General features: G+C 40.3%; 2 protein-coding genes across 2 annotated transcripts; both read right to left on the reverse strand.

Annotated features, from left to right (window-relative positions):
• Window positions 1-985: 985 nt before the first annotated feature.
• Window positions 986-15,658, reverse strand: LOC139736213 (NADP-dependent oxidoreductase domain-containing protein 1-like). The gene is made up of 5 exons (XM_071646947.1): window positions 15,456-15,658; window positions 13,105-13,304; window positions 12,129-12,494; window positions 9,277-9,463; window positions 986-1,166 (listed from the first exon to the last, which is right to left on the reverse strand). Exons 1-5 carry the CDS (start codon window positions 15,650-15,652, stop codon window positions 986-988), a joined length of 1,131 nt encoding a protein of 376 aa, XP_071503048.1. The 5' UTR covers window positions 15,653-15,658.
• Window positions 15,659-21,126: 5,468 nt separating this feature from the next.
• LOC139736164 (dual specificity protein phosphatase 10-like) lies at window positions 21,127-25,643 on the reverse strand. Its single transcript, XM_071646894.1, has 3 exons — window positions 24,471-25,643; window positions 23,051-23,458; window positions 21,127-22,554 (listed from the first exon to the last, which is right to left on the reverse strand). The coding sequence occupies exons 1-3, from the start codon at window positions 25,294-25,296 to the stop codon at window positions 22,220-22,222; spliced, it is 1,569 nt and encodes a 522-aa protein (XP_071502995.1). The 5' UTR covers window positions 25,297-25,643; the 3' UTR covers window positions 21,127-22,219.
• Between the last annotated feature and the right edge of the window lie 1,339 nt (window positions 25,644-26,982).

The raw sequence follows: 26,982 nt of genomic DNA on the forward strand, positions 1-26,982 counted from the left end.
GTGATACAGACATTACACATTCTGTACATGTCTATTTGGAAACTAGTTTACGAGACAGTGTTTATGTGTACAAGGCCTGACTCATCTTAACTTCAAGCCTTCTTTCTTTTTTTACTTCACTTTCTGTTTAGAAATGTATGGACAGCTGCATCATTTCAGTAGACATTGACTTCCTGTGTTGACTTAACAGTCTGTAGTTCACCTCAGCATTGACCAAAGCCATTCTCTGGATTCACTCATCTGGTTTTGTATGAGGCAAGAGAACTCATGAAAGGCACTCCATGGTAAGAGTGTGTCTGTGAATGTGTTTCAGATTGGCATATCCAATCTGAAGATTGGTTCAGGCTGAGTGAATTTTGGTCTGATGGCTCATGTAATCCGACTTCTCTCTGCAGTGCCCTGCAACAATACTTTGTACAGAAATAGGGAGCACTGGCATCAACAAAGCTATTTTGTGCCATGCAATATGGTTTAAAATCTAAGAAGACAATTACCTACATCTGCTGATCTACAGATGGTTGAGTGATTTGCCTTCATTCAACCCCAATTTGTCTTTCATTTTGAGGACGTTTGCCTCAGAAGCATGAGGCATGTACAGCTAAATTTCAAACTAGCCTAACAGGATAAACCCGAGGTAAAGTGTCGGTTGCTCATAAATCATGTCAGGCATTTTATTTTGATTTTCTTGTTTGGGATGGTAAAGTCATGTGTTCTGTGCACTACTTTCAAATACTGATAACTCCTGCATGACAGCGGCAGTCACTGACACAAAGTATGGCAGTCATTCTATAGCAACATGGATGCCATGTAACATGTTGATGATGGTGTACAATGAACTAGTACTCTGGTTGCAGCTCTTTCCATCTTGAACTCTGCATGCTGGAAGTGTATGCCAGGATGCCAGTAGCCAAAGTCCACGTTACGCATCACTTCACAAGCTTCCCGCTGACCAGATGATGAGGTGGCATCATCGCCGATGAGCCAGTCATGTCTCTTCCTGCGTCTTTGGCTTAACTTGCTTGATGCCCTTCCAGTAGTAGAACTTGTCAAAGATGCTCTTGTACTTTTTCACGAACAGCGCCCTCAGTTCCTGATTCTCCAGCACCGTTTGTGTCAGCGGTGTCTGGTTGGCTGCCACGGCTGCCATGTCAAAGACAGGGAACAAACTGCATTGGAAGAAAGGAATAAAGCAATTCTTACATATTTTTTTTTTTTATTTACAGATATCATAGAACAGGTATAAATGGTTCCTCCAAAATCAGTGACACAAAGGGGGCAACACTCCATGCAATGGACTAAGTCATCAACTGTCCAAATTGTTAGAATTTACACATAATATGTATTCACATTACACTTATGAACACAAGGGGAAGAAAAGGCCATGGACACATTTCCACAAACATTCAACAAAGTTGTAGATCAAGGTATTGATCTTCCTAGAATTGCATGTTGTTTAATAGAATAATAAGTAATCATAGCTCTTTCTATTGGTTTTTGCTGTATCCTAGGTGCTCTAAAGCCCGTTTCCCCTTTTTGCGTTACTTTCCTATTATGTGCACTTTGCCACACTGAAAAGTCATCAAAGTTACCAAATTTAGATATTGGTTTATGCAAGGGTTTTTTTTTTCCTTCTCATTGTTGCCACAGAAATTCACATCTAGGTCCATGACCATTTCCCCGACATGGCGTCAAATTATCTATATCCCACATGGTTAAATATCCTTGCATGTGTGATACGACAAAACACGAAGGACAATGAGTACACACACACACAAATACACATATCTCTTTATCTCTATTTTGCTCTCTCCCCCTCCCCCCCCCCCCCCCCCCCCCTCTCTCTCTCTCTCTTTCCTAACAGGCCGTCATGCTGCAGAAGCCACTGAAACTAAACTCCCTGTGGTGGAAACTGGAAATTTCTAGCAACCAAAAGCAGGGACCCAGCGAAAAGACTGATCAGGACGGGCTGTGCACCCTAACGTACCTGCCATTCCCATTGACAGATTTGTTTGAGAAAATATACCCCCAAAATGAATGTGTGGATTCAGAGAATGCAAAAAAGAAAAGAAAAGAGGGAGAATACATCTGTGAAGTTCTGCCCCCCCCCCAAAAAAAAAAAAACAAACAAACACCCCAACAAAACAAAAAAAAAAAAACCCAAAAAGCAGTATCTGCATTGCATTATATATTGCAGATGCTGCTTCTTTTCCTGGTTGGAAAAGGTTTACTAGTATTGGACAATCCATTCCAAAGTTATGAATGTTTACAGTTTTAGTTAAGTCCATGTGCTGTCAACGGCGTAGCCAGGATTTCATCTAAGGGGGGGCGGTTAGTCTGCGAGGGAGCGAAGCGACCGAGCCCGAGCGAGCGGAGCGAGCGAGGGGGGGAGGGTGTGGGAGGGGGGTGTCCGCCCTCCCACGGTAAGAACTTTTTGCATTTTGATGTTGTAAATGGTGCAATTTGATGCATGTTTCTGCGCGTTATATAGACGTGAAACAGTCCCACTTGTTTAAGGCAGCAGTTTATTTTGATGTAGATTATTATTGAACAATTTGCCTATAAAATGCTATAAGTTAAATACACTTCTTGTATTAACTCTTTTCACTGAATATCATGAACGCGACTGAACCCGAGAGAGCGGAGCGAGTGAAGGGGGAGGGGAGGGTGTGGGAGGGGGGTGTCCCCCTCCCATGGTGAGAACTTTTTGTATTTTGATGTTGCAAATGGTGCAATTTGATGCATGTTTTTGCGTGTTTTAACGAGTTGAAACAGTCCCGCTTGTTTAAGGTTGCAGTATATTTTGATGTAGATTATCATTGAATAATTTGCCTATAATACATTATGGTATAATTTAAATACACTTCTTGTATTACTTCTTTTCACTGAATATCATGAACGCGACTGAACCCGAGCGAGCGGAGCGAGCGAGGGGGGGAGGGGAGGGTGTGGGAGGGGGTGTCCCCCTCCCACGGTAAGAACTTTTTGCATTTTGATATTGCAAATGGTGCAATTAGATGCATGTTTTTGCGCGTTTTATCGACATGAAACAGTCCCACTTGTTTAGGGTTGCAGTATATTTTAGTGTAGATTATTATTGAACAATTTGCCTATAAAATGGTATACGTTAAATACACTTCTTGTATTAATTCTTTTCACTGAATATCATGAACGCGACTGAACCCGAGCGAGTGGAGCGAATGAAGGGGGAGGGGAGGGTGTGGGAGGGGGGTGTCCCCCCTCCCACGGTGAGAACTTTTTGCATTTTGATGTTGCAAATGGTGCAATTTGATGCATGTTTTTGCGTGTTTTAACGAGTTGAAACAGTCCCACTTGTTTAAGGTTGCAGTATATTTTGATGTAGATTGTCATTGAACAATTTGCCTATATAATGGTTTAATTTAGATACACTTTTTGTATCAATTCTTTTCACTGAATATCATGAACGCGACTGAACCCGAGCGAGCAGAGCCAGGGAGGGGGGAGGGGAGGGGGTGTCCCCCCTCCACGGTGAGAACTTTTTTGCATTTCGATGTTGCAAATGGTGCAATTTGATGCATGTTTTTGCGCGTTTTATCGACGTGAAACAGTCCCACTTGTTTAAGGTTGCAGTATATTTTGATGTAGATTATCATTGAACAACTTGCCTATAAAATGGTATACGTTAAATACACTTCTTGTATTAATTCTTTTCACTGAATATCATGAACGCGACTGAACCCGAGCGAGTGGAGCGAGTGAAGGGGGAGGGGAGGGTGTGGGAGGGGGGTGTCCCCCCTCCCACGGTAAGAACTTTTTGCATTTTGATGTTGCAAATGGTGCAATTTGATGCATGTTTTTGCGTGTTTTAACGAGTTGAAACAGTCCCACTTGTTTAAGGTTGCAGTATATTTTGATGTAGATTATCATTGAACAATTTGCCTATATAATGGTATAATTTAAATACACTTTTTGTATCAATTCTTTTCACTGAATATCATGAACGCGACTGAACCCGAGCGAGCAGAGCGAGCGAGGGGGGAGGGGAGGGGGTGTCCCCCCTCCCACGGTGAGAACTTTTTGCATTTCGATGTTGCAAATGGTGCAATTTGATGCATGTTTTTGCGTGTTTTAACGTGATGAAACAGTCCCACTTGTTTAAGGTTGCAGTATAATTTAGTGTATATTATTATTGAACAATTTGCCTATAAAATAGTATCATTTAAATAATCTTCTTGTATTAATTCTTACACTGAATATCATGAACACCGTCTGTTCAGCAGTCAAACAGAAAAAGCATGCACACGAGGGTGTAGATAGGGGCATATCCCCTCCCACACGAAGGTGACTTTGTGTTTTCAGACCTGAAATTCAGCGATCTGTTGCAAATTTTTGGTGCAATACTTTTTCATCGAAGTGATAAAATCACGGAATTTAGCTCTTATTCCGAATGTGCACCATCTGTGTGTATGTATAAAGTCTAGTGAGGTATATATAGAGGAAGGGGGATTCCTCCTCCCGCTCGCGGAGCTTTTGCGTTTTTAGAATTGAAATAAAGCGATCTGGGTGTAGCAACAGTCTATACTTCTATGCATGGTGGAAGGGGGAGGGGCTGGGGAGCAGGGAGAAGGCGTGGGCGAGTGTTATCCCCACCCTTCCCTTCCGATCGAGCTTTTGCCTTTTTCAGGTTGAAATTGAGATATCTCATCTACGCATTTTTGATGGAATCACCATTTGGGAAATCACACACACACACACACACACAAAAACTGATGGGGGGGGGGGCTGAGGGAGGAAAGGGTCGATTAAAAGGCCCGTTCCCCTTATACATGAGGGAACCTTGAGTTTTCGGAATATAAGTGATAAGTCTTGTGCACTCAGAATTATTCATAATTTTTTGTAAATCTAAAAAGTGTACTAAGCTAGGGAAAGAGGCATAGAGGGGGAGGGTTTGGGAGGGGGTATCCCCCTCCCAAGCACGAGAGATTTTGCATATTTTGAATTGAAATTCAACGATCTGGTGCACACTTTGAGTGAAATATTCAAAAAATATCTTATTTGATGAAAGGTTGCAAAGGAGACCCGCTTCATGTGCATGCATATACAGTATACACGCATTTTTTTTTTTCCGCCTCCCAAATCCCCGGTCCAAATCTTAGGGGGGCGATTGCCCCCATCGCCCCCCCCCCCCCCCCCCCCCCTGGCTACGCCAGTGTGTGCTGTCACTGATGGATGAGAAAGCTACAAAAGTTTGTGATGTCACAGTTACTCAGTGGCACGACATCTAAAGGAATTATCGAGAGAATTCCACACTACTCTCATTTTTCTAGCAATATGAAAAAGCATCTGACTAACCTCTTTTGCAAGGTAGGAGGAATGATGATACCTAAAACATATATTATTAAAGGACAAGTTCACCTTCATAGACATGTGGGTTGAGTGAATGCTGCAATATTAGTGGAACAAATCAATGAGAGTTTGAGGGAAATCGGACAATCCGTTCAAAAGTTATGAATTTTTGAAGTTTCCGCTCAGTCATGGCTAGATGATAAGACTACTATAGCTTGTGATGTCATATGAGTACAACAATATAAAGAAAGTATATAGAAAATTCAAGATATTCTCACTTTTCTCACATAATAAAAGAACACTCGATTTCTCTCTTTCAGAAGTCAGGGGGAATAATATTACCCCTAACATAAGTCAGTAACAAGTCGAGGAAATGTGCACTTTATTAAAAAAGTCAAGTATTGTGAAATTTTCTTTTTATTTTCCTTATATCGTTGTACGCAAGTGACATCATACACTGTAGTAGTCTTCTCCCCCAGCAGTGATTGCACAGATATTTAAAAAATTCATAACTTTTGAACGGATTTTTGGATTTTCCCCAAACTTTCACTGATGTGTTCTACTAACATTGTTGCCTTCACTCAATCCACATGTATATGAAGGTGAATTTGTCCTTTAAGGGAAGCTAAAACCCAAAGAGAAATGTGGATTGAGTGACAGCAACAATATTAGTATCAACACATCAGTGAAAGTTTGAGGAAAATCGGACAATCGATACAAAAGTTATGAATTTTTAAGTTTTGGTATTGGAATCACTGGATGAGGAGACTACTACAGATTATGGGGTCATGTGGGGACAACAGAAAATATAATGGGAATTCCACAAAAATCCACTTTTCTAGCATAATGAAGGAGCACTTGAATAACCGCTTTCAGAAAGCAGGGGGAATAATTACTATCCTTAACAAATGTATCAAGTTGATGGAATGTGTAATTTTCATGAAATACTATTTTTTGCGGAATTCCCTTTATATTTCTTTATATTGTTGTCCACACATGATGTCATAACCCCTAGTAGTCTCCTCATCCTACAATTCTAACACCAAAACTTTAAAAATCCATAACTTTTGCATCGATTGTCCGATTTTCCTCAAACTTTGTGGTCTACTAATGTAGCTGCTTTCACTCAATCCACATTTCTCTTTGGGTTTTGGTTTCCTTTAATACATCAAGGGAATGTGTGCTTTCCTAAGGTAAAGTGAAATATACTGTGGTACTGGAATTCTTGCCACAGTTCAACTGAAATTCAGCATGTGGGTGTACAGGTGAGTGGGTGCCTGCCACCATGATGTTCTGTGGCTGCCAGATTTGAGTCACATGATACTCATGTGTGTGTGCGTGTGTGTGTTTGTGCATGTGTGTGTATGTTCCCATGGTCTAGCTTGATTCCATTTAAACCTAAGAGTCAGAAAAAGGGGCAAAAATGCTAAAAAGGGATGGTACAGTTTTGGTTTTGATGGGGCTGCAGGTTTCCAACTTGTGTGTGTGTGTGTGTGTGTGTGTGTGTGTGTGTGTGTGTTTGTGTGTGTGTGTGTGTGTGTGTGTGTGTGTGTGTGTGTGTGTGTGTGTGTGTTTGTGAGATAATGAGAAACCTCCTATATAAATAAAGAACATGTAATTCTTTGAGGAATTCACTGTTTATTTGATGAAATTGGTCTTGAAATGGCTGAGATATCAACAACAACAAAAATCCTAGTAAAATGTGATGGGCAACGACTTTTACTAGGATCTCTTTGTCTTACGTTGTTTTTGGATATCTCACTCATTTAAAAACCAATTTTCATCACATGAACTTTCAATTACCCTTAGAATTGAATGCTCTTTAACATTTCATATAGTGGTTTCTAAATATCTCAGATAATGTTAAAAGCAGAATCATCACCTCAACCAATACTACACCATCCCTTTAATGCAGTGCTTTGTGACAAACTGTTGTTGCTGATCCCCAACACGGATGGCCTTCTAGTCTCCCTGATCACACCAAACCACTGCTAGTATTGTAATCATTGCACCACTGTAGTCATTTATTAGTAAAGGCAGATTTGATCACAAACATCACAGCAGCCCTTAGGCAGGGCTCGACACTAACGGTGGCCCGGTGGCAGGGGCCACCAAAAACGCACGTCGGGCCACCAAAATTTCAGAAATGAAGAATGTGGTGGCCTGATCGGGCCACCAAAAAAGGTCGGATGTTTGCCTTTGGGCCACCAAAAATAAAAGTTAGTGTGGAGCCCTACCTTAAGGTTTGGCTTATTTCACAACACATCCTTCTAAGGGTGACACGCACCCTGTGACTATGAGACTTTGTCACAATTCAAAATTACGCTTGAAACATCACGATTTTCAACATTCAAGTTAATCGTTCCAATAGGGCAAAGGTGGCCTAAACCCCGCTGCACACATAGGAAAGTGGGACAAGGATGGACTAATGGCCAATTCAACAGTATGGCCAGGTACTGTCAAGGGTAAGGGCACATGTAAAGTCAATTTGGGGAGGGTACCACACACACATTCTCTTTTATACTGGTACTTTACTATAGTTAGGTTAGCTAGGCTTAGCTTAGCTTAGCTTAACCCGTTGAGGACGGTTTGATTTTGCTACAACATACATTTCCCATAGACGCTTGCCTGAGTATGCTCGGGACTCATCCACAACGGGTTAACTTGGGTAACAGGCATGCAGGGTAAAGTCTACCATGCAAAAAATAAAAAAAAAAGAGAGAAAGAAAGAAAAGGAGACTGACAACCAGAAACAGGACATGCCAGATTGCTTTCCCTGCTTCCTGACTGCAATGTTCACTTGATTGGTCACATGACCCAGCCTGGCTAAACAGTATGGCAGGCACGGATTAGGTTCGGGTTCGGGTTCTTGGCATCACTCCAGCAGCCATAGAGGGCACTATGCTTGCCGCAAGGAAACCCAAGGAGTATGGTGCAATAGCAGTTTGCCAGACATGACATCATTTTCCTCTGGCAAACGGCGCACTGTGATTGGCCAAAATTTCTTCAAAGCCATTACCTCATGCCCTTCTTTTGACAGCGGTCGTGCGGCCGACATGTGGGCGGCTGACTATGTTCACATGGATGAATGTGAGCTCAGGCATAGTTTTCTCATCTCCGAGATTTGCCACACGGACTGAATAGAGCATTACTTCAAGAAATTACCAAGACACTGATTAGTCTACCATGTGAGAAAATGTGTAGATTTGTATCTTAATGATTGACATTTCATTGGGCGAGTCATTTCTATTTGCCTTCAGAATGTCAATGGTGGATGCCGAAACACTGCTGATCAATCAGCAAGTGCATAAATCAATGCTACTGATGGCAACCCTGGGGAGTGTGTAGCCCGAGATCTAGAGATCCCTCGGAAAGCTGCACACAGGTCAGAGGAAATATAGTACCCTGATGGCAGACTTGGCCTTAACCCATTGAGGACGAGTCCCGATTATACTCTGCAAGCGTCTATGGGATATGCGTGTTGTAGCAAAATCAAACCGTCCTCAATGGGTTAAGTTGTGAGTGTGGCTGAGAGTGTCATGGTCTATAGGCAATGTAGGTATTTTATGCAGCATAAAATTGAATTCACTTTGTCTTTGTGTATATTCCGCAGAGAATGACAAATCATGAGGCTTCTTTTCAAAACGTGTACAAGTACCTGACAATTTATTGCTGCATGATATGAATGTACTGTAGATGTTCTGAACAGTACACACAAATATTTCAGAACAATCTGAATCTTTGAGGAAAGTGGCATAAAACATGACTTGTCTACTTTTTATGTAGCTCCTGTCTCAAATGCTGGAAGTGGTGTATGGCTGAAATGAAGACTAAACTAATAGATGACAATGACTAAAGTATGCCTTAAAGAGAACCTTTGAAAATTTTGGAGAATGACAATTCCGTCAACTTGCACAGAGTACCCTCAATCACGTGAAACATATCACTCACTTTGGTCTCCTTGTGAAGTCATAGACGCGGAATTCCGTTTGGTGCTCCTTGTTCGGATGCTGACCTAGGACAATGCGATTAGTCACTGCTATTGTCTGCTCTTTCGCCAGCCCTTCTTGTGTGCACATGTTGACAAAGGAATACAAAACCAGCTCTACCCATTTCTCTTTGGTTTGCACAATAGGGTCTGAAAAAATAAGAAAGAAAGAAATGTACATAACATATGTCGGAAATATACAAGAAGAGAAACATAATTGAATAAAATCATTCCTCATATCATTCACAGAGAAAAACAATATACCGTCTCAATTTCAATGTGAGAGGAAAAAATCTGAGCATGGTGTAGCAAGAACCGTCAAGAAACTGGCAACATGAGGTTGAATCGTATTCCAGATATTGTCTCTTTTCTCTCCTCCGGCACTTTAATTAGTAAGATGTCAAGCACACCATCACTCTTACCCTTCAACTTATATATTTTTCTTTCTCATGTTGTCATAATTTTGTTGGTACACGTGTAGAAGGAGGATTACCCCCATCTCTTTCTCTCAAGGAAAAAATCACGAGACACCCATGGAGTTGAAAGTTGCAGGGAAACAATTTGCTATTTTGACAGTCAGAAGTTCAGATTTGGGGTCAGGGTTTAGAGAGGCAGTTCAAAAACATGAGAAAATTTTAGTTCAGACCAAACACTGTTCATCTGATCTACGGCATGGTCTATGGTATTTTGTGGAAGGATTTACGTTATTGGATTCACTGTCATTCTCTCTACAGCATGTGAACTTTGCAAACTATCATGCAAATATGAACACAAGCATTACAATAGCTCCCCCCCCCCCCCTTTAAAAAAAATAATAATAATGAGAGGAAAGCATCAGGTTAATCCCATTGTCTTTCTGAATAGCTGTGGAGTTTCCATTATGGTGCTTCGTCCCTGTGTGTGTTTTCATTTTATCATTCATTCCAGGTATTTCCTGATATCCTCCATTAGTATCTGGAAACCACATTTAAACAAACAATCCCTTGATTACAGACATGCCATAAAGTAAAATCACCCTCGCTTCTCGCTACATTGATGGTTCTGTCACCTTTGCATTCTAAGTTTAATCAAACTGTTGTTCATAAAAAATAAAAATAAAAACTATTCAAAAAATAGCTCTATGAAAAAATCTTGACAGGTACCTCTTCACTGGGTCTCAATGTAATTTCATTTGATTACAATGGGTAATAAAATGTATGGATAAACAATGAGTTTATATGCAATTTTGAAAGCTAAGATTAGATGAAAAGTTGTCACATACAATGTCACACCCAGGACATTAAATCATTGAGAAAATTTGATATCTGAAGTTCTGACATCTTCCTGTAATTCAGATTGGTATAGTAAAGTAAGCTACCGATTTTCAAACAGTTGTAAATAATCATATCTTTGGTGATCATTGGGTCATAAATGTCTGATTATGTATTGGACGTATAATACAAACTTTCATTCAAAGATATCCCCCCGTTTTGATTAAACTCTTTTATCTATTTATTAATTTATCATGACCTATCTATCTTAGATCTATCTATCTATTTATTTATCTATTCATTTTTTATTTATCTATTTATTCATTTATTTATTTATTTATTCATTTATTTATTTATGTATCTATTTATTTATTCATTCATTTATTCACTTTTATTTATTCATTTTTTTTTTTGCAAAATGATAGTTGAGATATCAGGCAGCGAGGAAGTGAAAAAGGCAGGCATTTGAGAGATCGTTACAAAACAAATTTTCAGGAAGGGATGTTTATCTTCCTTTCTTTTTCTTTTCCTAAAGACACTTTTCTTTTTCCTATAAAGCTTTCAAGAAATTGAGCAGCTGTTGACCTTTCAATCATAACTACTGGTGGTAAAGTGATATTTACTAAAATCTAGCATCAAGAAGGGCATGACACTCCTTCTTACAGCTGCCACAGATAAAACAAGAGGTCAAGGGTTTAAAGGGGAAGGCTAGTAACTGATCAGTGGGAATCAGTGGGAATGCTGGAGGATGATTGTTCCAATCCTTGTGGGATTCATTTAAGAGTACATTTGTTGTGTGAAAATTATTTGCTTCAGAATGATCTCATATTCAAGTAATGTGCAGTTTAATGTTTCCAGGTTAGCGTGCCTGGTCAGTGACGGGGCATTAATCTGCACATTACTTGAATATGAGACTGTTCTGAAGCAAATAATTTTCACACAACAGTAGATATATAATGTACTCTTACATGAATCCCACAAGGATTGGAACAATCATCCCTCAGCATTCCCACTGATTCCCACTGATCGGTTACTAGCCATCCCCTTTAATATTCATCTACTTAAAAAAACAATAACAAACAAACAAAGCAAAACAAAACTGAGACTTGGCATCACGTTTTCGCATTACAATGTTAAACGTCGAGTATGTTAGGATGATGTTGACCTAAGACCTACTATGCAAAAGCAGAAATTCAGATTTTCAAATAATTTTATGCTTGAAATCCATTAAAAAAAGCATGGCTATGAACAGAAGGAATATTACGAAGTCACAGTCATCTGCGATCGTGTTTGTTTGTTTTTTTCTATTGCAGCAGATGTAAATTGCAGTGCACTCCCATGATGAATTTTTGTTACAACAAGGTAAAAAGTCCCCAAATTATCACTGATATATCGTTCTGTACTTTGTTTGGCTATAACAACATTTCAATATAACATTATAATATAACAATATAACACTGCCGGTGTTGAGGGCTTTATTATAATACGAGTTGCCTGTAGATGCTAAGCTGATATTGGAAAGCCAACCAGCTGCTAGCATCATCCAACTTTGATCTTTGACTAACTTTTGGTTTCAGCCAGTGGGCACGTGGCCTCCACGTGGTCCTGCCTCTCCAAGGTGGTGCACACGTCCTGTGTGCAGTCCCACGTCGACATGAGCGTGCTGTCCTCCGCCCCACTCTCTGGCCTGCCGGGGATCCAGATGAAGTCCGGCTTGATGATGCTCTTGCACTCCAGCACACGCCTGAGCCGCTGGACGGGAACCGAGCTGAGAAACGTGTAGACGGTGCAGTGAGCAGGTATCACACCGCAGATGTCCTCCGCTACCGTCGCCAGCTGTGATGGCAGGACACAGAGGAAGAGGAGGTGGACAGAGGAGGCCACCTTGGCATTGTTGTACATGCACTCCACCCCTTTCTTCTTAAAGTGGGCTAGACAAGTGCAAAGAAAAAAAAAACCAGAAAGGTGTTCGTGTTGGCATTTTGTTTTCCACTGAACTGGATATTCTTTTCTTTCCCTCTTCTCCTGTTTTCTATAATAGCAAACAGTAAATCAAACCCTAAAAAGCCAGAATGTACATTGAACAAGCACATGCCTTATTGAAAATGCAGATGAATTGTAAAGGGAATCGTTTGTTTACATCACTTCCTAGTCTTGAACAGCAGGCTGGGTTCCCAATTTGTATTTCAAGTAAGCCGACTTTACCATTTTAATTCTTACGATGTAATACCTTGTATTTTCCCCTCTGTAAATAATCTTGCAAACAAGGAAAACCTTCCTCTTTTGCAAGAACCAAGTCATATACTCAGGACCAATCCTTATTTTCAAAACATTCCTTCTATCATGGCACATTGAAAGATTGATTAGTCAATGAAAAAGTCTTCAAAGTTGCAAGACATGCAATCTCTTTCAAACATACAGTATACAAAGTGTGCAATGCCCCAATAGCCATGCTAATTGAAATTGATCATTGCTTTGTCACTGTTTTTGAAAGTTTGACATAGTTTCTTATTTCAACCCAGTGATATGATAGAAACTTACCCAATGTTTCAGGCCTTCTGGTTGATATTTGTATGTCATGGGGAAGCACATCTGAATATGTAATGAGAGCATTCACCAGATGGCTGCCCATCCGACCACAGCCAATGATGCCGACCCTCACTGGGTCCCGTGGAGGAGCTTTCTGGAGGAATTTTGAGGTCTTTGATTGCTGGGGGCTCTTCAATTCAAGAATTGTTTGCCTGGAAAGAGAGATTAAAAAAAAAAGATACTGGTAAATCAAAGTCTTCAACAACAACTAAAAAAGTTACAGTGTACATCCTTGTCAATAGGAGACTAGTTGCCATCATGAACTGAACTCAAATACCCACATACAGCAGTGCGTGGATTTGATTTGTTGCATAACTAATCATCCTAGCTCTCAACTTTGCATAAAACTACCAATGCTACTACAGCATGCAACATTCCTTTGGCAGCAATAAAAAAAAAAGGTGCTGAATTCAGACTACTCACTTAGGACAGAGGATAATTTAAAAGAGGAGCTCTTCTCCATGTTCACGTTGATTAACACTTACCCTTTCAAAAAAAAGTGTCAAATACACAAAATAGTGAAAGTTGGGTTTTGTCAAAGAAAGAATAGTAGGACATAAAGGAATTTCACATCTCACGATTATGATTATGAATTACTGTTTATGATTATGTTTATGATTACAAATTTATTTTACTAATAGATCCACATGCTTTGCAAGTGAGATTAAAGCCCTTAAAGACAGATTGAGTGAAAAAATTGTAATCAGTTGCCATTTAAGAGGGTTTATTAGCATTTATATACACAGATATAAACTTTTCACACATGTAATGGCATAATATACATGTAGTTCCTATGTACAGTTAATTGCAACCAGCCCAAACGCGAAGCAGTATATCTGTGTACAAGGAGAGCCCCAAGGTTACAAGGAGCGCCCGGGGGTGAAATGTACAGTGTATAAACTTATAGTATGGGACAACACACTAGAACCGTCTGCCATGATTAGTAGGACTGTTCAAACTCTGGCTAACCCAAGTGGTCTGTTGTTAGGTGCTACTCTGACTAAATGGAGATACTTTATATAGGTCTAGAATTTCCTAGCCTCTGGCTCTGCCAATGTTAACAACATTGTCTTCAAGAATACACTTTGTAGTTGGGTGTCCAACACATTGACACCCTGTTTTTTCTATCAATAGATACTTAAAATATCTCACAATTTGCCTGAAATTTTACTCACATGTAAAGAAAATACTCTAAATTCACAAGCGCGCATTAAAAATGCGATTTGCGGTACACGCTCCAAGATAACTGCTTCGAACGCGTAGGTTGTTTCCGACGCACACAGTTGCGCCATAGTTTTGAAACCAACACCCCTACTCTCTACTGAAAATAAAAGTGTGAAATGCACATAATGCTTTTCCAATGTGCATTCATAATCTACGGTATCATTGTTTTGCTGCTGATCTTGTTTATTATAGTTTTTTCAGTAATTTCGGCATCATCGAATCCCCAGTGAAGAATGCAAAACCACTGCGCGAAGCCTCATGCGTGAAAGTTCGTTCTTTACACGCAATGCTATATAATGTAAATAGAGGGGTGTCGGTTTCAATGTACAGTGTCGATGTGTTGGACACCTACTAGACCAATAGATTCTATACAACCTAGTTTACCTCTCTACCAAAGAGTAAAATACCAAATATGCCGCAGGGTGCCTATTTCTGGCAGGGGCACTTTCATTCATCAATATGAGCTGTGACTAAACTTTAAGGTGACTCTGACATGACTGCAACTGTCTGTGAGTATAAAATTAGGGGCTATAACAATTCTAACGTTAGATGTCCAGAATTGGGTAGGAATAATAGACACCTAACGTTACATTGTACTTATTACGAATGAGTGCGAGTGTGATCGATATGAAGCCAGCCATAGCCATAAAATTTGTGCCAATCGCCGAACAAAGCATATTCTAATATAACCTTTGAGAGAAAAAGGTTAACTGAGATTTTAGATTGATCTAAACTAGAGCCCTAATGTTAGTTTTACTAGGTAAAATTTATAGACGTGTAACGTTAGAACCCTCTCCCCTGAGAGGCTGAGCTGTGTATCTTCTATTTAACAATTAAGTTTACAGACCGAGTTAATTTTTTCTTCTGCTGCAAACTTATGACAGACTTGGAACTTCTAATAGAAGTCAAAGGGGAACTCAAGAGTCTGTCTGAAAGAGTTAAATATGACCTAGACACGTCTATTAAATGTGAATGTAAGACTATTGCTAGAGTCAAGACACCCTACTTTACCAACACTCACTTGATAACAATAACGTAAATTTATATATACGGGACTACGATACATCTGCTCAACTCACCTCGCTTCATTCAAAACTGCGACAAAATATGCCGCTTGAGCGCATGCTGTCACAGTTACTGCATGCGACCTTTTACGAAGCAGTAAATAAGGGCCTTGTTCATCTTTGGGGATAGCAGTTTCAAACTGTAAAGTTGGTAAATCTTTTGTAATATCATTCAGCTTCCCCACAGAACCAACATCCAAAACAGACGCCATTTCGGTTTCCAAGCAATAACAGTGCGCGCGCCGTCAGAGCCCTTCATTGCATGCATGCATGCTGTAATGAAAGGCTCTGACATCGTGAGTACGCGTACGGGTACGTCTGTTGCTGTTGCTGTGATATAGAATCTCAATGTGAGCTCCTTGATAACACAGACTGACAAAGGAAGATTGAAAATAGATAAAAGAAAAAAGCTGTCTAAAAATAACAGTCGTAATCCTCAATCTTTGAATTTTTGGTAAAAAGGGTGTGATATTTCGGTGCAGCCATCGCTGGATAAAAAGACAAGGCCTACTGCGATTCTCGCTGTCAGGTAGGCCCTATTAACAGCGACATAAAGAATATATAAAGCGAATTCCACAAAATTTCATTTTTTTAAAAATGAAAAATACACATTCCCAAGACTTGTTAATACCGACTTATGTTAAGTTATAACCCCTCCCCCTGCTGTCTGAAAGAGAAAAGACAATTAGTGCTCTTTCATTTTGCTACAACAGTGAAAATATGTTTAAGTATCTTTTTTATTTTCTTTATAATTGTGTTGATGTCCATACATGACGTAACAAAGTGTTGTAGTCTTCATCAAGCAATCATCAATCATTTTCAGGATTGGGAAGATGACAAGTAAAATCTAAAAGAAAAAGAAAAGAAGAAGAAATCTTCGCCAACATCACCTGAGAAGCAGCACACAAAAAAGTCAGACCCTATATTTCTGGGGGGAAAAGTGTGTGTATGGGGGGGGGGGGGCAAAAATTCTGACCCTATAAAAAAAAGAGGGAAAAAGTGGGGCTGGTCTCCCCCCCCCCCCCCCCCCACCCCATATTGCTGTGATTCCTTCAAATCACGTACATTTGGGTTTCATTCTCCTTTAAGGAGACAGACATCATTGCTTCTGATTTCTGCCTCACTCTCATTCTTTTTAGAACACATATCATTGAAATCATAATCATGATTGTTATTGTTGTTATCAATAATTATTCAATTATAGGAATACTTTTTTAATGACCAAAATTTTAGCATCTGTAGAGATATTCACATTCAAATTCAAATTGTAATCAAGCCTCAGTATAATTTGCTGAGAATTTTTAACATTGGGAATAATGAAACAAACAGAACGGCAGTAGGTTGAAGTGCAATGTCACACCATGGCCAAATCAGCTCATATAATTAAACAAACAAACAAACAAACAAACAGAGTGAAATCAAATAAACACATGCTGCATTTTCATTTCTATTGAATTGGATATAAATTATATTATGTTTTGTAATACATGTATTCCGAAAGTGAAGACATTTGAAAGGGCTTCTAGTTTTGTTGAATGATTTCTACCAAAACATGTTTTCAAATTGAAGTTTAATGTACAAACCAATGATATAGATAATAATGGTCCATCTATGTTACAATCAGCATGTTTATGATTATCATGGTTGTGACCAATATATTTCATTTTAGGTTTCTTGTTTCACGTCCAGTGGTGGATGCAGAAGGGAGCGCAGAAGCGCGCCCCCTTCTTTATTTTTTTTGTTGAAACAAAAGAAATAAAAAAAAATTGGGGGGGGGGGCATTTAATTTTGTAAAGGCGCGTCCCCTTTACAGAATTCTTAGATCCGCCCCTGACGTCCAATCTCATTGAGACTGCTACCATCTTGTGATTGATTTTACTCTTCCTTTGTAAGCCTTCTAGAATATCATATGGAACGGAGATTCACTTGGGTTCTGTTAATAAGTATTCACACCTAAATAATCAAATCCTTTAAAAAATCACCCCCCCCCCAAAAAAACAACAAAAAAACAAAAAGCGGAGAATGTAAATCGACAGTTTCGTAATTAACATGTTCTTGCAAATCATTTAAAAAATACTTAAGGGTGAGGTCACTGTCACCTTACGTGGTGAGTCATTTCTGTGATAATTCGGACTAATTCACAGATTAATGCTCAAGTAGAAAAATATCATAGATATCACAGGGGATTGGTGTTGAGAGACTCTACCCAAAGGAGGAGCAATAATTAGGACATGATAGGCTATTTTGGGCGTGGCTGAGACTGGATTGTGTTAGCTGTGATTATCTTAACGCTCGCCAATTGCAATCGTTTTAAGCCCTGTTAAATCGTATCCTTCTATCACACATGCATGGTGCAATTAGGGGCGTTGAGGCGTGGCTCGAAATTTATGATTCCCCGTCGTGAGGGTATGGATTACGCCTCAGGAAATGGGTGTGGACTGCCTATATCAACGTCTGTCCAGCTCGCACTTACCAGACCTATATCAGAGGGTGTTGGTCCCACACTCAGGGGGGCTTCGCTTCGCCCGGGTGTGGTAGTGATCTTGATGTATTTACAGAATATCGCACTCGACAAGATTAGAGTGCGAATAATCCATAGTTAAGTAAGCTGGCAAGAATTGTTTTCCTGTCTGCTTGTCGTTATCCATTCTCAACCGTAGGGGGCGTTCGTGAACTTAAAGGGCATGAGCTGTGCTCACTCGCCAACCACCGGAGCGAGAGTACATTGCACTAAAACCTTATCCCCTGCTTGTCTTCATGTAATAGTTTTCTAGTCAGCCGGCCAAGGGCGACTCAGTATGGAGATATATCGTTACCTAGCGTGGTGAATGCAAAATTTTCCTGCCGGACAGATAAATGCTTCGCCTCCCGCCCGACACCCAAAGAAGGGGAAGACGAAGTAGAAGTAGAAGAAGAGGAAGACAAAAGAACATGTAAAGATGAAAAAAAAAATAGTGAAAAAAAGATGAGGATGATAAAGAATGAATAAGAGAGAATCATCGTAGTACAGAGCTGAAAATGCCGATCTTCTACACGTTTGTATTTGATTACTTTAAGTAGCCTACATGTACATGTACAGTACTTCAATCTAGCAGGCCGAGGGAACAGAAACTGCACGATGGAGAAGATCATCAACCTATAATAACGCAATCACGACCCTTAAAGATACTAATAATTGACTGAAAACAATAATTATGGTCATCACCCTGTATGACTATAGGAGAGTCATTATTCACACGCAGATGCCCTTGCTATATAACTGAAAGACAGACATTAAAAACGGTAAAATAAACAAAGCGATGATAAAATAAGAATGAGTCGCTGTAATTGCCAATGATGAGGCAGAACCTAGTCATATGGCGGAGTGATGCGTAATCATGCTGTGTGGGCTAAATTAAGACCATGAGCTACGTTGCTAATCTGGTTTGGTGTCCAACGCACGGCGTGTGCACATAAGGGTATATACAAGCATGTATACAATGTATATCCCCTTCCCTTCAGGCGATAACTACACCTACTTGGAATTCATTAGCAATTTGTCCTTACGTAATTGGAATGGTAGATTGGTCATGTGACGGTCATTATTCCCGTGTAATAATGACACTTTCGTTTGGCAGACGATTACACGTATTATCTAAAACACCCATTTTGCTAATGTACCATTTATAGATTTTATTTTTCTAACCGATTCTAACCGATTTACACACTTCAAAGTGTTCAAGTTTTTGATTATCTATTGATGTTTTGCTACCTTCTAGCCTTTGGTTTCTCATTAATTAAATAGCAAATGGATTGACGTTTAATTATTATTATGGTTAGGTTTTCATTTGCTTTAATTCACTTGAATGAGAATCGATTTCTAAGATCAGGAGAATATTACAAATGGTGAAATGATGGATTACCTTTGTTTTTTGCAGCCAAGAAGAGTTCATTAGAAATACTATGTACAAAGTACATGTACTTTCACACTATTTTCTCTTTCTATGTAAAACAATCAACGTCACGTCTATTTCTATTCACCCCTCTCCCGTGCATTTCCTCCCACTAGCTTGGCCTTTAACCGCCCCCCCCCCCCACCCCACCACCCACTCTTCACACGCTGAAGACTCTAAGACGATGTATAACGAAACAAGGCAGGTCGCGATCAGTCGCTGACTCTAGCCACCTATAAGGTAATCTCGGAACACTCAGCGCTGACTGGTCACTTAGGACAAATACAGTATTAATCACTTCCGATTGGCAACTTGACCGCTTATAGCAAGGTTTAATTTGGCCATTAGCGAACAGGATTAGTACATCGATGTACCCTCTCACGGTTTAGTGTATAAGAGTGTCTCTTTCGAAGATTCTGTCTGCTGAGATGTACGCAACCTCAAACAATCACATACACACGAACATGCACATTCTCTTCTCCAATCTCCCTTATTGTATGTACATCTGTATAATTAGAGTATATATATATATATATATATATATATATATATATATATATATATATATATACACACACACACACATACACTCCATCGCCCCACCTCTTCTCTTTCTCTTTGCCTCTATCTAGTCTCTTAAAGCATAAATTCAGTTACACGTACAACCATCACCTCATCTCTCTCCGGTATGAAGTCCACAGTCCATCTCTCATGAAAATATCAGTAAGCACACACTTACAAAATATGCAATAATAATAATAATAATAAAAACAAATCTGCATGTTAATGTAGAAATTATTTCCAAATGGACACATAGAGTATGTTTCGTTGTATTTTTAATGATTTTTGTCTTTGTTTTTTGTCTTTTTTTTCCTTTGTCAATTCACAAATGTACGAAATACTGTGGCAAGAAAAAGTTTTCTTCGGCCGGAAGAACTCTAATCCAGTTTGACATGCCAATGCGATGGGTTGAAGAAATCAAGGAGGTACCGAAAAAGCTGAAAAAAAAATAAAAACTACAGAAAAATGAAAACACTCGCCTCTTGAATTGTCCAGGTATCGACTTGAATACTATTATTTTTCAGTGTATATCAAATCTCAACCTGTCAAAATAAATGCTTAATAATACGTTAAGAGTACTTTATAGCCCATTTAGACAATGAGCACATAAAATGAAATGGATATTGTGAATGTATCCATCTTGAGTTACAGCGATTCCATTGTCACGAAATTTGTCTTTAAAATCGTTGAAAGTACACATTTTTAAAAAGAAAATAACGTTTCTATAGGGTTTACAGAGTCTTTTATGTCTTACTCTTATCTTGGTGAAGTCTACCTTCTTCCCGTAGTATATCTTCACCATTAGTCTCTCTTAAGTCGTCTTCATATTAAAGCGGTTAGTATCATAATTATTTCTGTTAAAGTAAATCATGCTATTTGCTATTATTATTGCATTTTTCTTCCATGGACTGTTGTCGAATAATTCGTATTTGTTGAGGATGCCCCTACACTATGACTGTTCACCGATGGTGGGAGTCTATCAAAAGACAAATTGGCGCCGAAATATGTTACACAATGTAGCCTGTTTTAAGACTGCAGAGTACACCTTGGTGTCCTTAATTTTGTGGAAGTATCATGATTAAGTTTATCATATAGAAATTGATAGCAATAATATTGTAAGAAAGAAAACAGTGATTATAAAGAAAAAAAAAAGGTATAAAGAAAATTTGAACATCACGTGATCAATTAAAAAACAAACCAACACCAGAATATTGCACATGAAATATGATATCAATGGTCAAAAGGAGGACTCGTTTGAATATCCCAATACTTTTCTCCCCTGCCACCAGGAGTATTTGCGTGATGGTGCTAGTCATAAACGCACCTAACGCAAAGAAAAAAGAAATACTCTCTATTGCACGTTACAACGATCCACTTTATGCCCCAAACGATCTGCACCAGTCGTGCGATTTTACGATCTCCGATCTTTACATTGCCCGTTTTGTTTCATTAAATAGTTACCTATTCATATCTAGAAATGCGGTTCACGGCTCACTATAATTTTCATTCGTCATCGTCTCCTTGTTATTATTCTTTTACTGTAATGCCGTCTGAAGTTGTTGAACTGGTTCCCAACGTCAAACCATCACTTCCCATTTCAAATTGTCTTCAGGATTATATACACTGGCTTTCCAAAAGGCTCCATGTAAATTTTGTCGCAAAATAAGCTTACGAAAAAGGAAGAAAAAAGTTGAACTAACCATTCAAATACAGAGCGAAACAATCACACTTTCCTTAATACCAAACATCTGATTTGTGCGGGTGCACTACTCTGTTTCGTGAGGAAATATCAGAAATAGAATTTGCATCTTCTGTTGTTGTGTTTTTTTCAATCGTGGTGAAACATCGAAAATAGTACTCTCCGAAAAGCAGTAAACGTGCTCATAACAGCGACCTGCGCTCAGTGTTTACATTTTGAAAAAGGAAGCTGGAAGCCGAATTTTAGCTATCATCATTTTGTTTAGCTCTATGGCACAGGAGTTCAGACAAAAAGTATCTAGATATTGCTGAGACCAGAGTGGTCAAAATTTTTTAGCTCCGTGTTGAAGCAGACTGTTTTTGGTTGCAGAGAAATCCCTATTACTTCCCCTGTATGTGTTGCAGTCCTAGTGATGGGACAGAATGCGGGCTCAAAGAGTTCGACAGAATTGTCCACTGACAGGGTCATCGCACCTTTCCTCAACGAAGGCTTATATTCAAACAAAATGTTCTCTCTGTGTTAGAGTCCCCCATGAGTCTTTTCTCATCTCTTTGCTAGAGCCACACACGGGTGAGTGTTTTCTCCCGCTACGCCTCCGAGAGGCCAGTGTCCATCTCCACGATCGGAGTGCTGGGTCGGCTCTGGTGGAGCTGCTTGGCGCAGTTGGCTGGCGGAGTTTCGGCCAGCCCTCTGCCGACGACTCGCTGGGCGGCCAGCTTGAGTCCCTGCTCGAACTCCATGAGCTGCCCGACAAAGCCGAGGTTTGGTGCGATGATGGGTCGCTTGTTCTTCACGAACTGATAGGCTTGGGTCATCGACTGGTTCATGTACTTCATCACATAAGCAATGGTGATAGTGGACGAGCGGGAGATTCCAGCATGGCAGTGCACCAAGACACGGGCATTTCGACGACGTGCTTCGTCTGCCGGGATAGAAAGGAAGGTGGAAACGAAGGAATAAAAATAAAAATGCATACATTTGCTTCTGCAATTTGCAAATCTATATTATCATGCCGTAGGATAACGAGGAGGCATCGCGGGAAATAATTCACTTGATAATCATAGAATGTATATAAGGAAGTCCGAGTTGGGACGTACAATGTACAGTTGTAGGAAGAACAGCGCCATCTCTTGTCCAACTCTGTCACTCTATCCACTATTCTTTACCACAAAAATTCGTGTGCGGCACAAGATACAATAACAGGCGAAAAAACCATAGCAAAACATAAACTTCTCCCCTTTCTGTTCAAGAGGTAACAACATCATCAAAGTTATCATTTTCGGTTTTCTTGGATTTCTTTTAGCACGGTGTTAATACAGTGTATGACGCTGACATTACCGTCATCCAATCTGTTATTTTTACGATCAATAGAGAGACATAAGATTACTGTATTATTTTTCGCAGCTGCTTAAACTCACCAATAAAGTCATAGGCTTTCTGGAAATGGCATCTGAGATTGATGAGTCCGTTGTCGCGCACGGGTATCCTGAGGTAGTGCATGGCGCTCTCGCCTTCGTGGAAACAAGGCACTGTGTTGGTGACGTTCAGCACGTAGCCGATGCCGTGGTGGCGGAGCTCGTCCAGGTTCCCGGCATCCACTTCGTTCCCGACGTAGAGGTGGGGGAGGATTTGGGTCATGGGGATACCTTCAGAGGGACAGGCGCTGCCACCTCGGAGAAGGTTTTCGCTGTCCGACGTCGGGCTCGGTGGCTCCTCGCCGTGCTTGGGGTCCTGGGATGAGGTAGACGACGAGGTGGCCGAAATCGTATTCCTGAGCTCGCTGACGCATTGCGATTCGCTGTGGTTCAAAAACTCCTTGATACCACCTGCACAAAAGGAGGAAGACGCAATCAATTTATATTTTGATAAAAAAAACGTATGTTTCATTACACTGCATACCTTTCTTTTTTTTTACAAAGTCTTTTGGTCCACATAAATTATGTGTTCGGTATATGAGGTAAGCAACTGAGAATATCTTTTGCCACAAAATGTTTCATATATGTTGCAAAATGTACAATATGTACGCCATCATGGAATTGCATACATTGTATTGTAGATACATATTCAAAAATTATGAATTGAAAGTACTTTTAAAACCTTGGATCAATATACTGTCTGTACTTGATAGTTTGGAAATCTCCCTTGCTCATTCAAAGTGTGATTGAAAAAAAAAAGTTTTGTATTAAGGATGTGATAGAGGTGCGTTTTGGACCTCGCAAAGAGTACAACGGTTTACATTCACAAAATCACAACCCCGATATGAATTTATGAGAGTTTCGGGTGGACCACTCCACAGGGATGATCAGCCATAGAGCAGCTCGGGGGTGCGGGAACCCTCCGAGCTGGCCATCACATCACAGAGAGAAGTCTGAGATGAGAGTGAGAGTTCTTGGCTGCTTTCCCACTTTTAGGGCAGGCCTGGCCCGAGAGCGAGCTGGGTGGAACTGGGGCAGCGATGGGCGCATGACAGATGGTAGATGATGGTATAGGAGGCCGGAGGCGAGCCAAGACTCACTCCATCTCCACGAGAAGGGCTCTCTGGAAAAATTGGTATACAGAGCAGAGGAGTGTCATAACCAGCATCTACCTCTCACCGCGTCCACCCTGGCCCTGTGGCCACCAACCAATACCCACTAGAACTCTCGAGCTCGGGCTACTCACCAGGGCCATATTCGTATTTTTGGCTCGTACATGTAAAAGTTCATTTAATATTCATAAAATTTACGGGCACATTTCCAATAATCAAGTCATGGACAACGTAAAGGTATTAAACGAAATGAAATAATTATGTATTCTTTTATTTGTCTGTTTGTTTGTGTTGTTTCCAACAATGCTTACCTTTCAGCAAGCGGACATTGACTCCTTCCTTACGCAGCGCCTTGATTACAAGCGATGTCGGATGATTTACGGGGAGACTTTCCATTCCCTGAGTGTCCTCGTCGTAGACGACGACCTCCTTCCCATCCTCCAGGCGTCTCTGGAACTCGAGCTTGCCTTCCTCGGACGTGACGAGATCGACGAGGGACAGCTTGCCCTCGCGAAGCCGACGGCAGGAGAATCGACTAGCGCAGTTAACATTGAGTGCACCAGAAATGTGTCGCCTGCTGAAAGCAAGAAACGGCCGGATATCAACCAAGATCATGGAGCGGGTCCCCAGGTGACCGTGGGTCGCCAGCCGTGGTGCCTGCAAAGACATAGAGTAGCTATCCAGTCGCTTCAGCAGCTCCTGCGGGAGAACGACGGGGGTGTTGCCAGAAGGGACAGCTGCGGTAGAGGCTACCTGGTTAAGATTCCGATTGTCCATCTTGCAACGAAGCCTCGGGGAATGGCATTGCAATTTATCGGATGCGATAGACAGCATAGACGCCGAAGATCGGGTGGCGAGGAGGCCCTTGTGCTCACTGGCTTTCGAGCCTCCGCTACCTGCCTTGAGTGCACTAGCGCAGAACGCGGACGATGAATAGGAAAATGGCGACGCCATGATTTGGTATGCTACTGGGTCGTTTGTTGTGTCGGTCTCGAGCGAAGGAGGAATCGTTGGCGGGCTTGTTTCACTGAACGCGAAAATGTCCGTCTTCGATTGTGCTGCTGGCTCCTTATTCGTAGATACAAGAGGTGAACATAACTGGACAGAAGTAGACCTTGATGAGGCGTCAGGAGACATTGAATGCAAACAACGTACAGAACAGAACTCTTAAATGCAAGCTGTACGTAATCCAACGGCTGTACAACGGTATAATAATATACTATACTGTTCGCAGTGCAGTGGAAGTATGAAAATATACAACTGTACTCGCAGATATAATCCTGTAGTTTTCCTGTTACAGACTCGCCGAAACAACACAGGTACCGGGACAAATTGTTGATCAACAACACGATATTTCGTTGCACAAAAGAAATATACAAAAAATACAAAAATACTGCTCCTTTTCGGACATATATTTACAGTGTTATATCCAATATTTCAGGGGACGGCAGAACACAGTACAACGATACGAACGACATGTACGGAGCGAGTGAACATCTGCGCGGCAGCAGCTTTGGTGTGTATATATGCCCTACTCCTTTCTCATTCGCTAACTCAAACAATGACATCATTGGTTGTTCTATTTTAGGATTCTCGAATGGGCAAGAAGCCTGTCCGCTGCGGACTTCTGCGCATGGCCAATACACCACACTAAATGAGATCTCATGTGTGTGTACACATACTGTTATCACAGAGCTCGAGATGGATATGAATATGCATAAGGGAGTCAAGCTTTTACGAAAGGGGTATAATCTGCGTGTCATTGGTATCGTACGCGTTACTTGAATATATCCCTCTATCACCGCATCCACGATTATAACCTATAATCGCATCTTTGACCAGTAAACTATAACCTATTTTTATAGTCATATTTCATCCTACGTACCTAACAGAAATTTGATGAAATAAGAAATGGCCTTCGAAACAAGATTTCGCCATCAGCAGTCGAATTTCTCTCCTTCGAGTCATTGTTTTTCTCGAGATCATTGCGTATTCTACTTTCATCGCATCTCAGCTGCTTATTGCGTAATCGAGTTTATCATGTATGTAACTTGACGAGTTTGCATTTATTCCCAGAATAACTGGTAGAATTATTCAACTGTGAGCGAACTCGCCGTTTGGTAAGAATTAGTCATGACAAATCCAGACTTGTTTTTGACGCCATATCAAACTGATTTCAGCCTCCCTTTCCGTAGATCGTTGATCTATTAATACATATTATTTTCACCACCTCTTTCGTAAGTTAGCAGACATTGTTGTGTCATTTAATGAATAACATGTTTTACAAAATAGATATTGCGAGAGCGGTGCATAAGCAGCAATTAAGGCTAAAGGGGTCGATATCACGATATCAATTACATTTTCCTGATATGTCTTTTGTGAGGTAAAGTCACATTACCATGCCTCTGTTGTATCGCATTATATATTAAAAAAAATCAATTTATCTCTCTCATATAACATTAATGTTGTTGGAACGTGCTTGATAACACTGGGTACACTAGGTCAAGCTTAATTCTGTCACACTGTCATTGTGCAGTATTTTGAGCACTTTCAAAAACTTCAAAGAAACAAACACGGCTTAGACTGCGTGATTGCATAACGAACACATGGTACAGTCATTATGATATTTAGGTCGACATTATAATTCATTTCCATTCAATTTCAAACATGAACAGTGATAACAGAGAATAAGGTAAAACGATCAGTAAAACTCAAACTGTATCTCTTTCTTGTTGATTTTTTTTTTAGATTTGCTGCACTTTTCACTGCAGGTATTTATTCTTTAATATTTTTTGGGGTATTGTTGTCTTTTCACTATAATTA

The sequence above is a fragment of the Diadema antillarum genome, unplaced genomic scaffold (assembly GCF_040938485.1).
Source record: "Diadema antillarum isolate AM-2024a unplaced genomic scaffold, OU_Dant_1.0 seq00000633_RagTag, whole genome shotgun sequence".
Classification (NCBI taxonomy): domain Eukaryota; kingdom Metazoa; phylum Echinodermata; class Echinoidea; order Diadematoida; family Diadematidae; genus Diadema; species Diadema antillarum.

Coding starts and splice junctions, on each gene's coding strand:
- LOC139736213 (XM_071646947.1), bottom strand. CDS start 15,652: ATGGCGTCTGTTTTGGATGTTGGTTCTGTGGGGAAGCTGAATGATATT. Junction 13,305..15,455: donor GCAGTTTTGAATGAAGCGAG/GTGAGTTGAGCA, acceptor CTCTCTTTCCAG/GCAAACAATTCTTGAATTGA. Junction 1,167..9,276: donor GACTTCACAAGGAGACCAAA/GTGAGTGATATG, acceptor CTTCCAATGCAG/TTTGTTCCCTGTCTTTGACA.
- LOC139736164 (XM_071646894.1), bottom strand. CDS start 25,296: ATGTCTCCTGACGCCTCATCAAGGTCTACTTCTGTCCAGTTATGTTCA. Junction 23,459..24,470: donor CAATGTCCGCTTGCTGAAAG/GTAAGCATTGTT, acceptor CCTTTTGTGCAG/GTGGTATCAAGGAGTTTTTG. Junction 22,555..23,050: donor GAAAGCCTATGACTTTATTG/GTGAGTTTAAGC, acceptor CTATCCCGGCAG/ACGAAGCACGTCGTCGAAAT.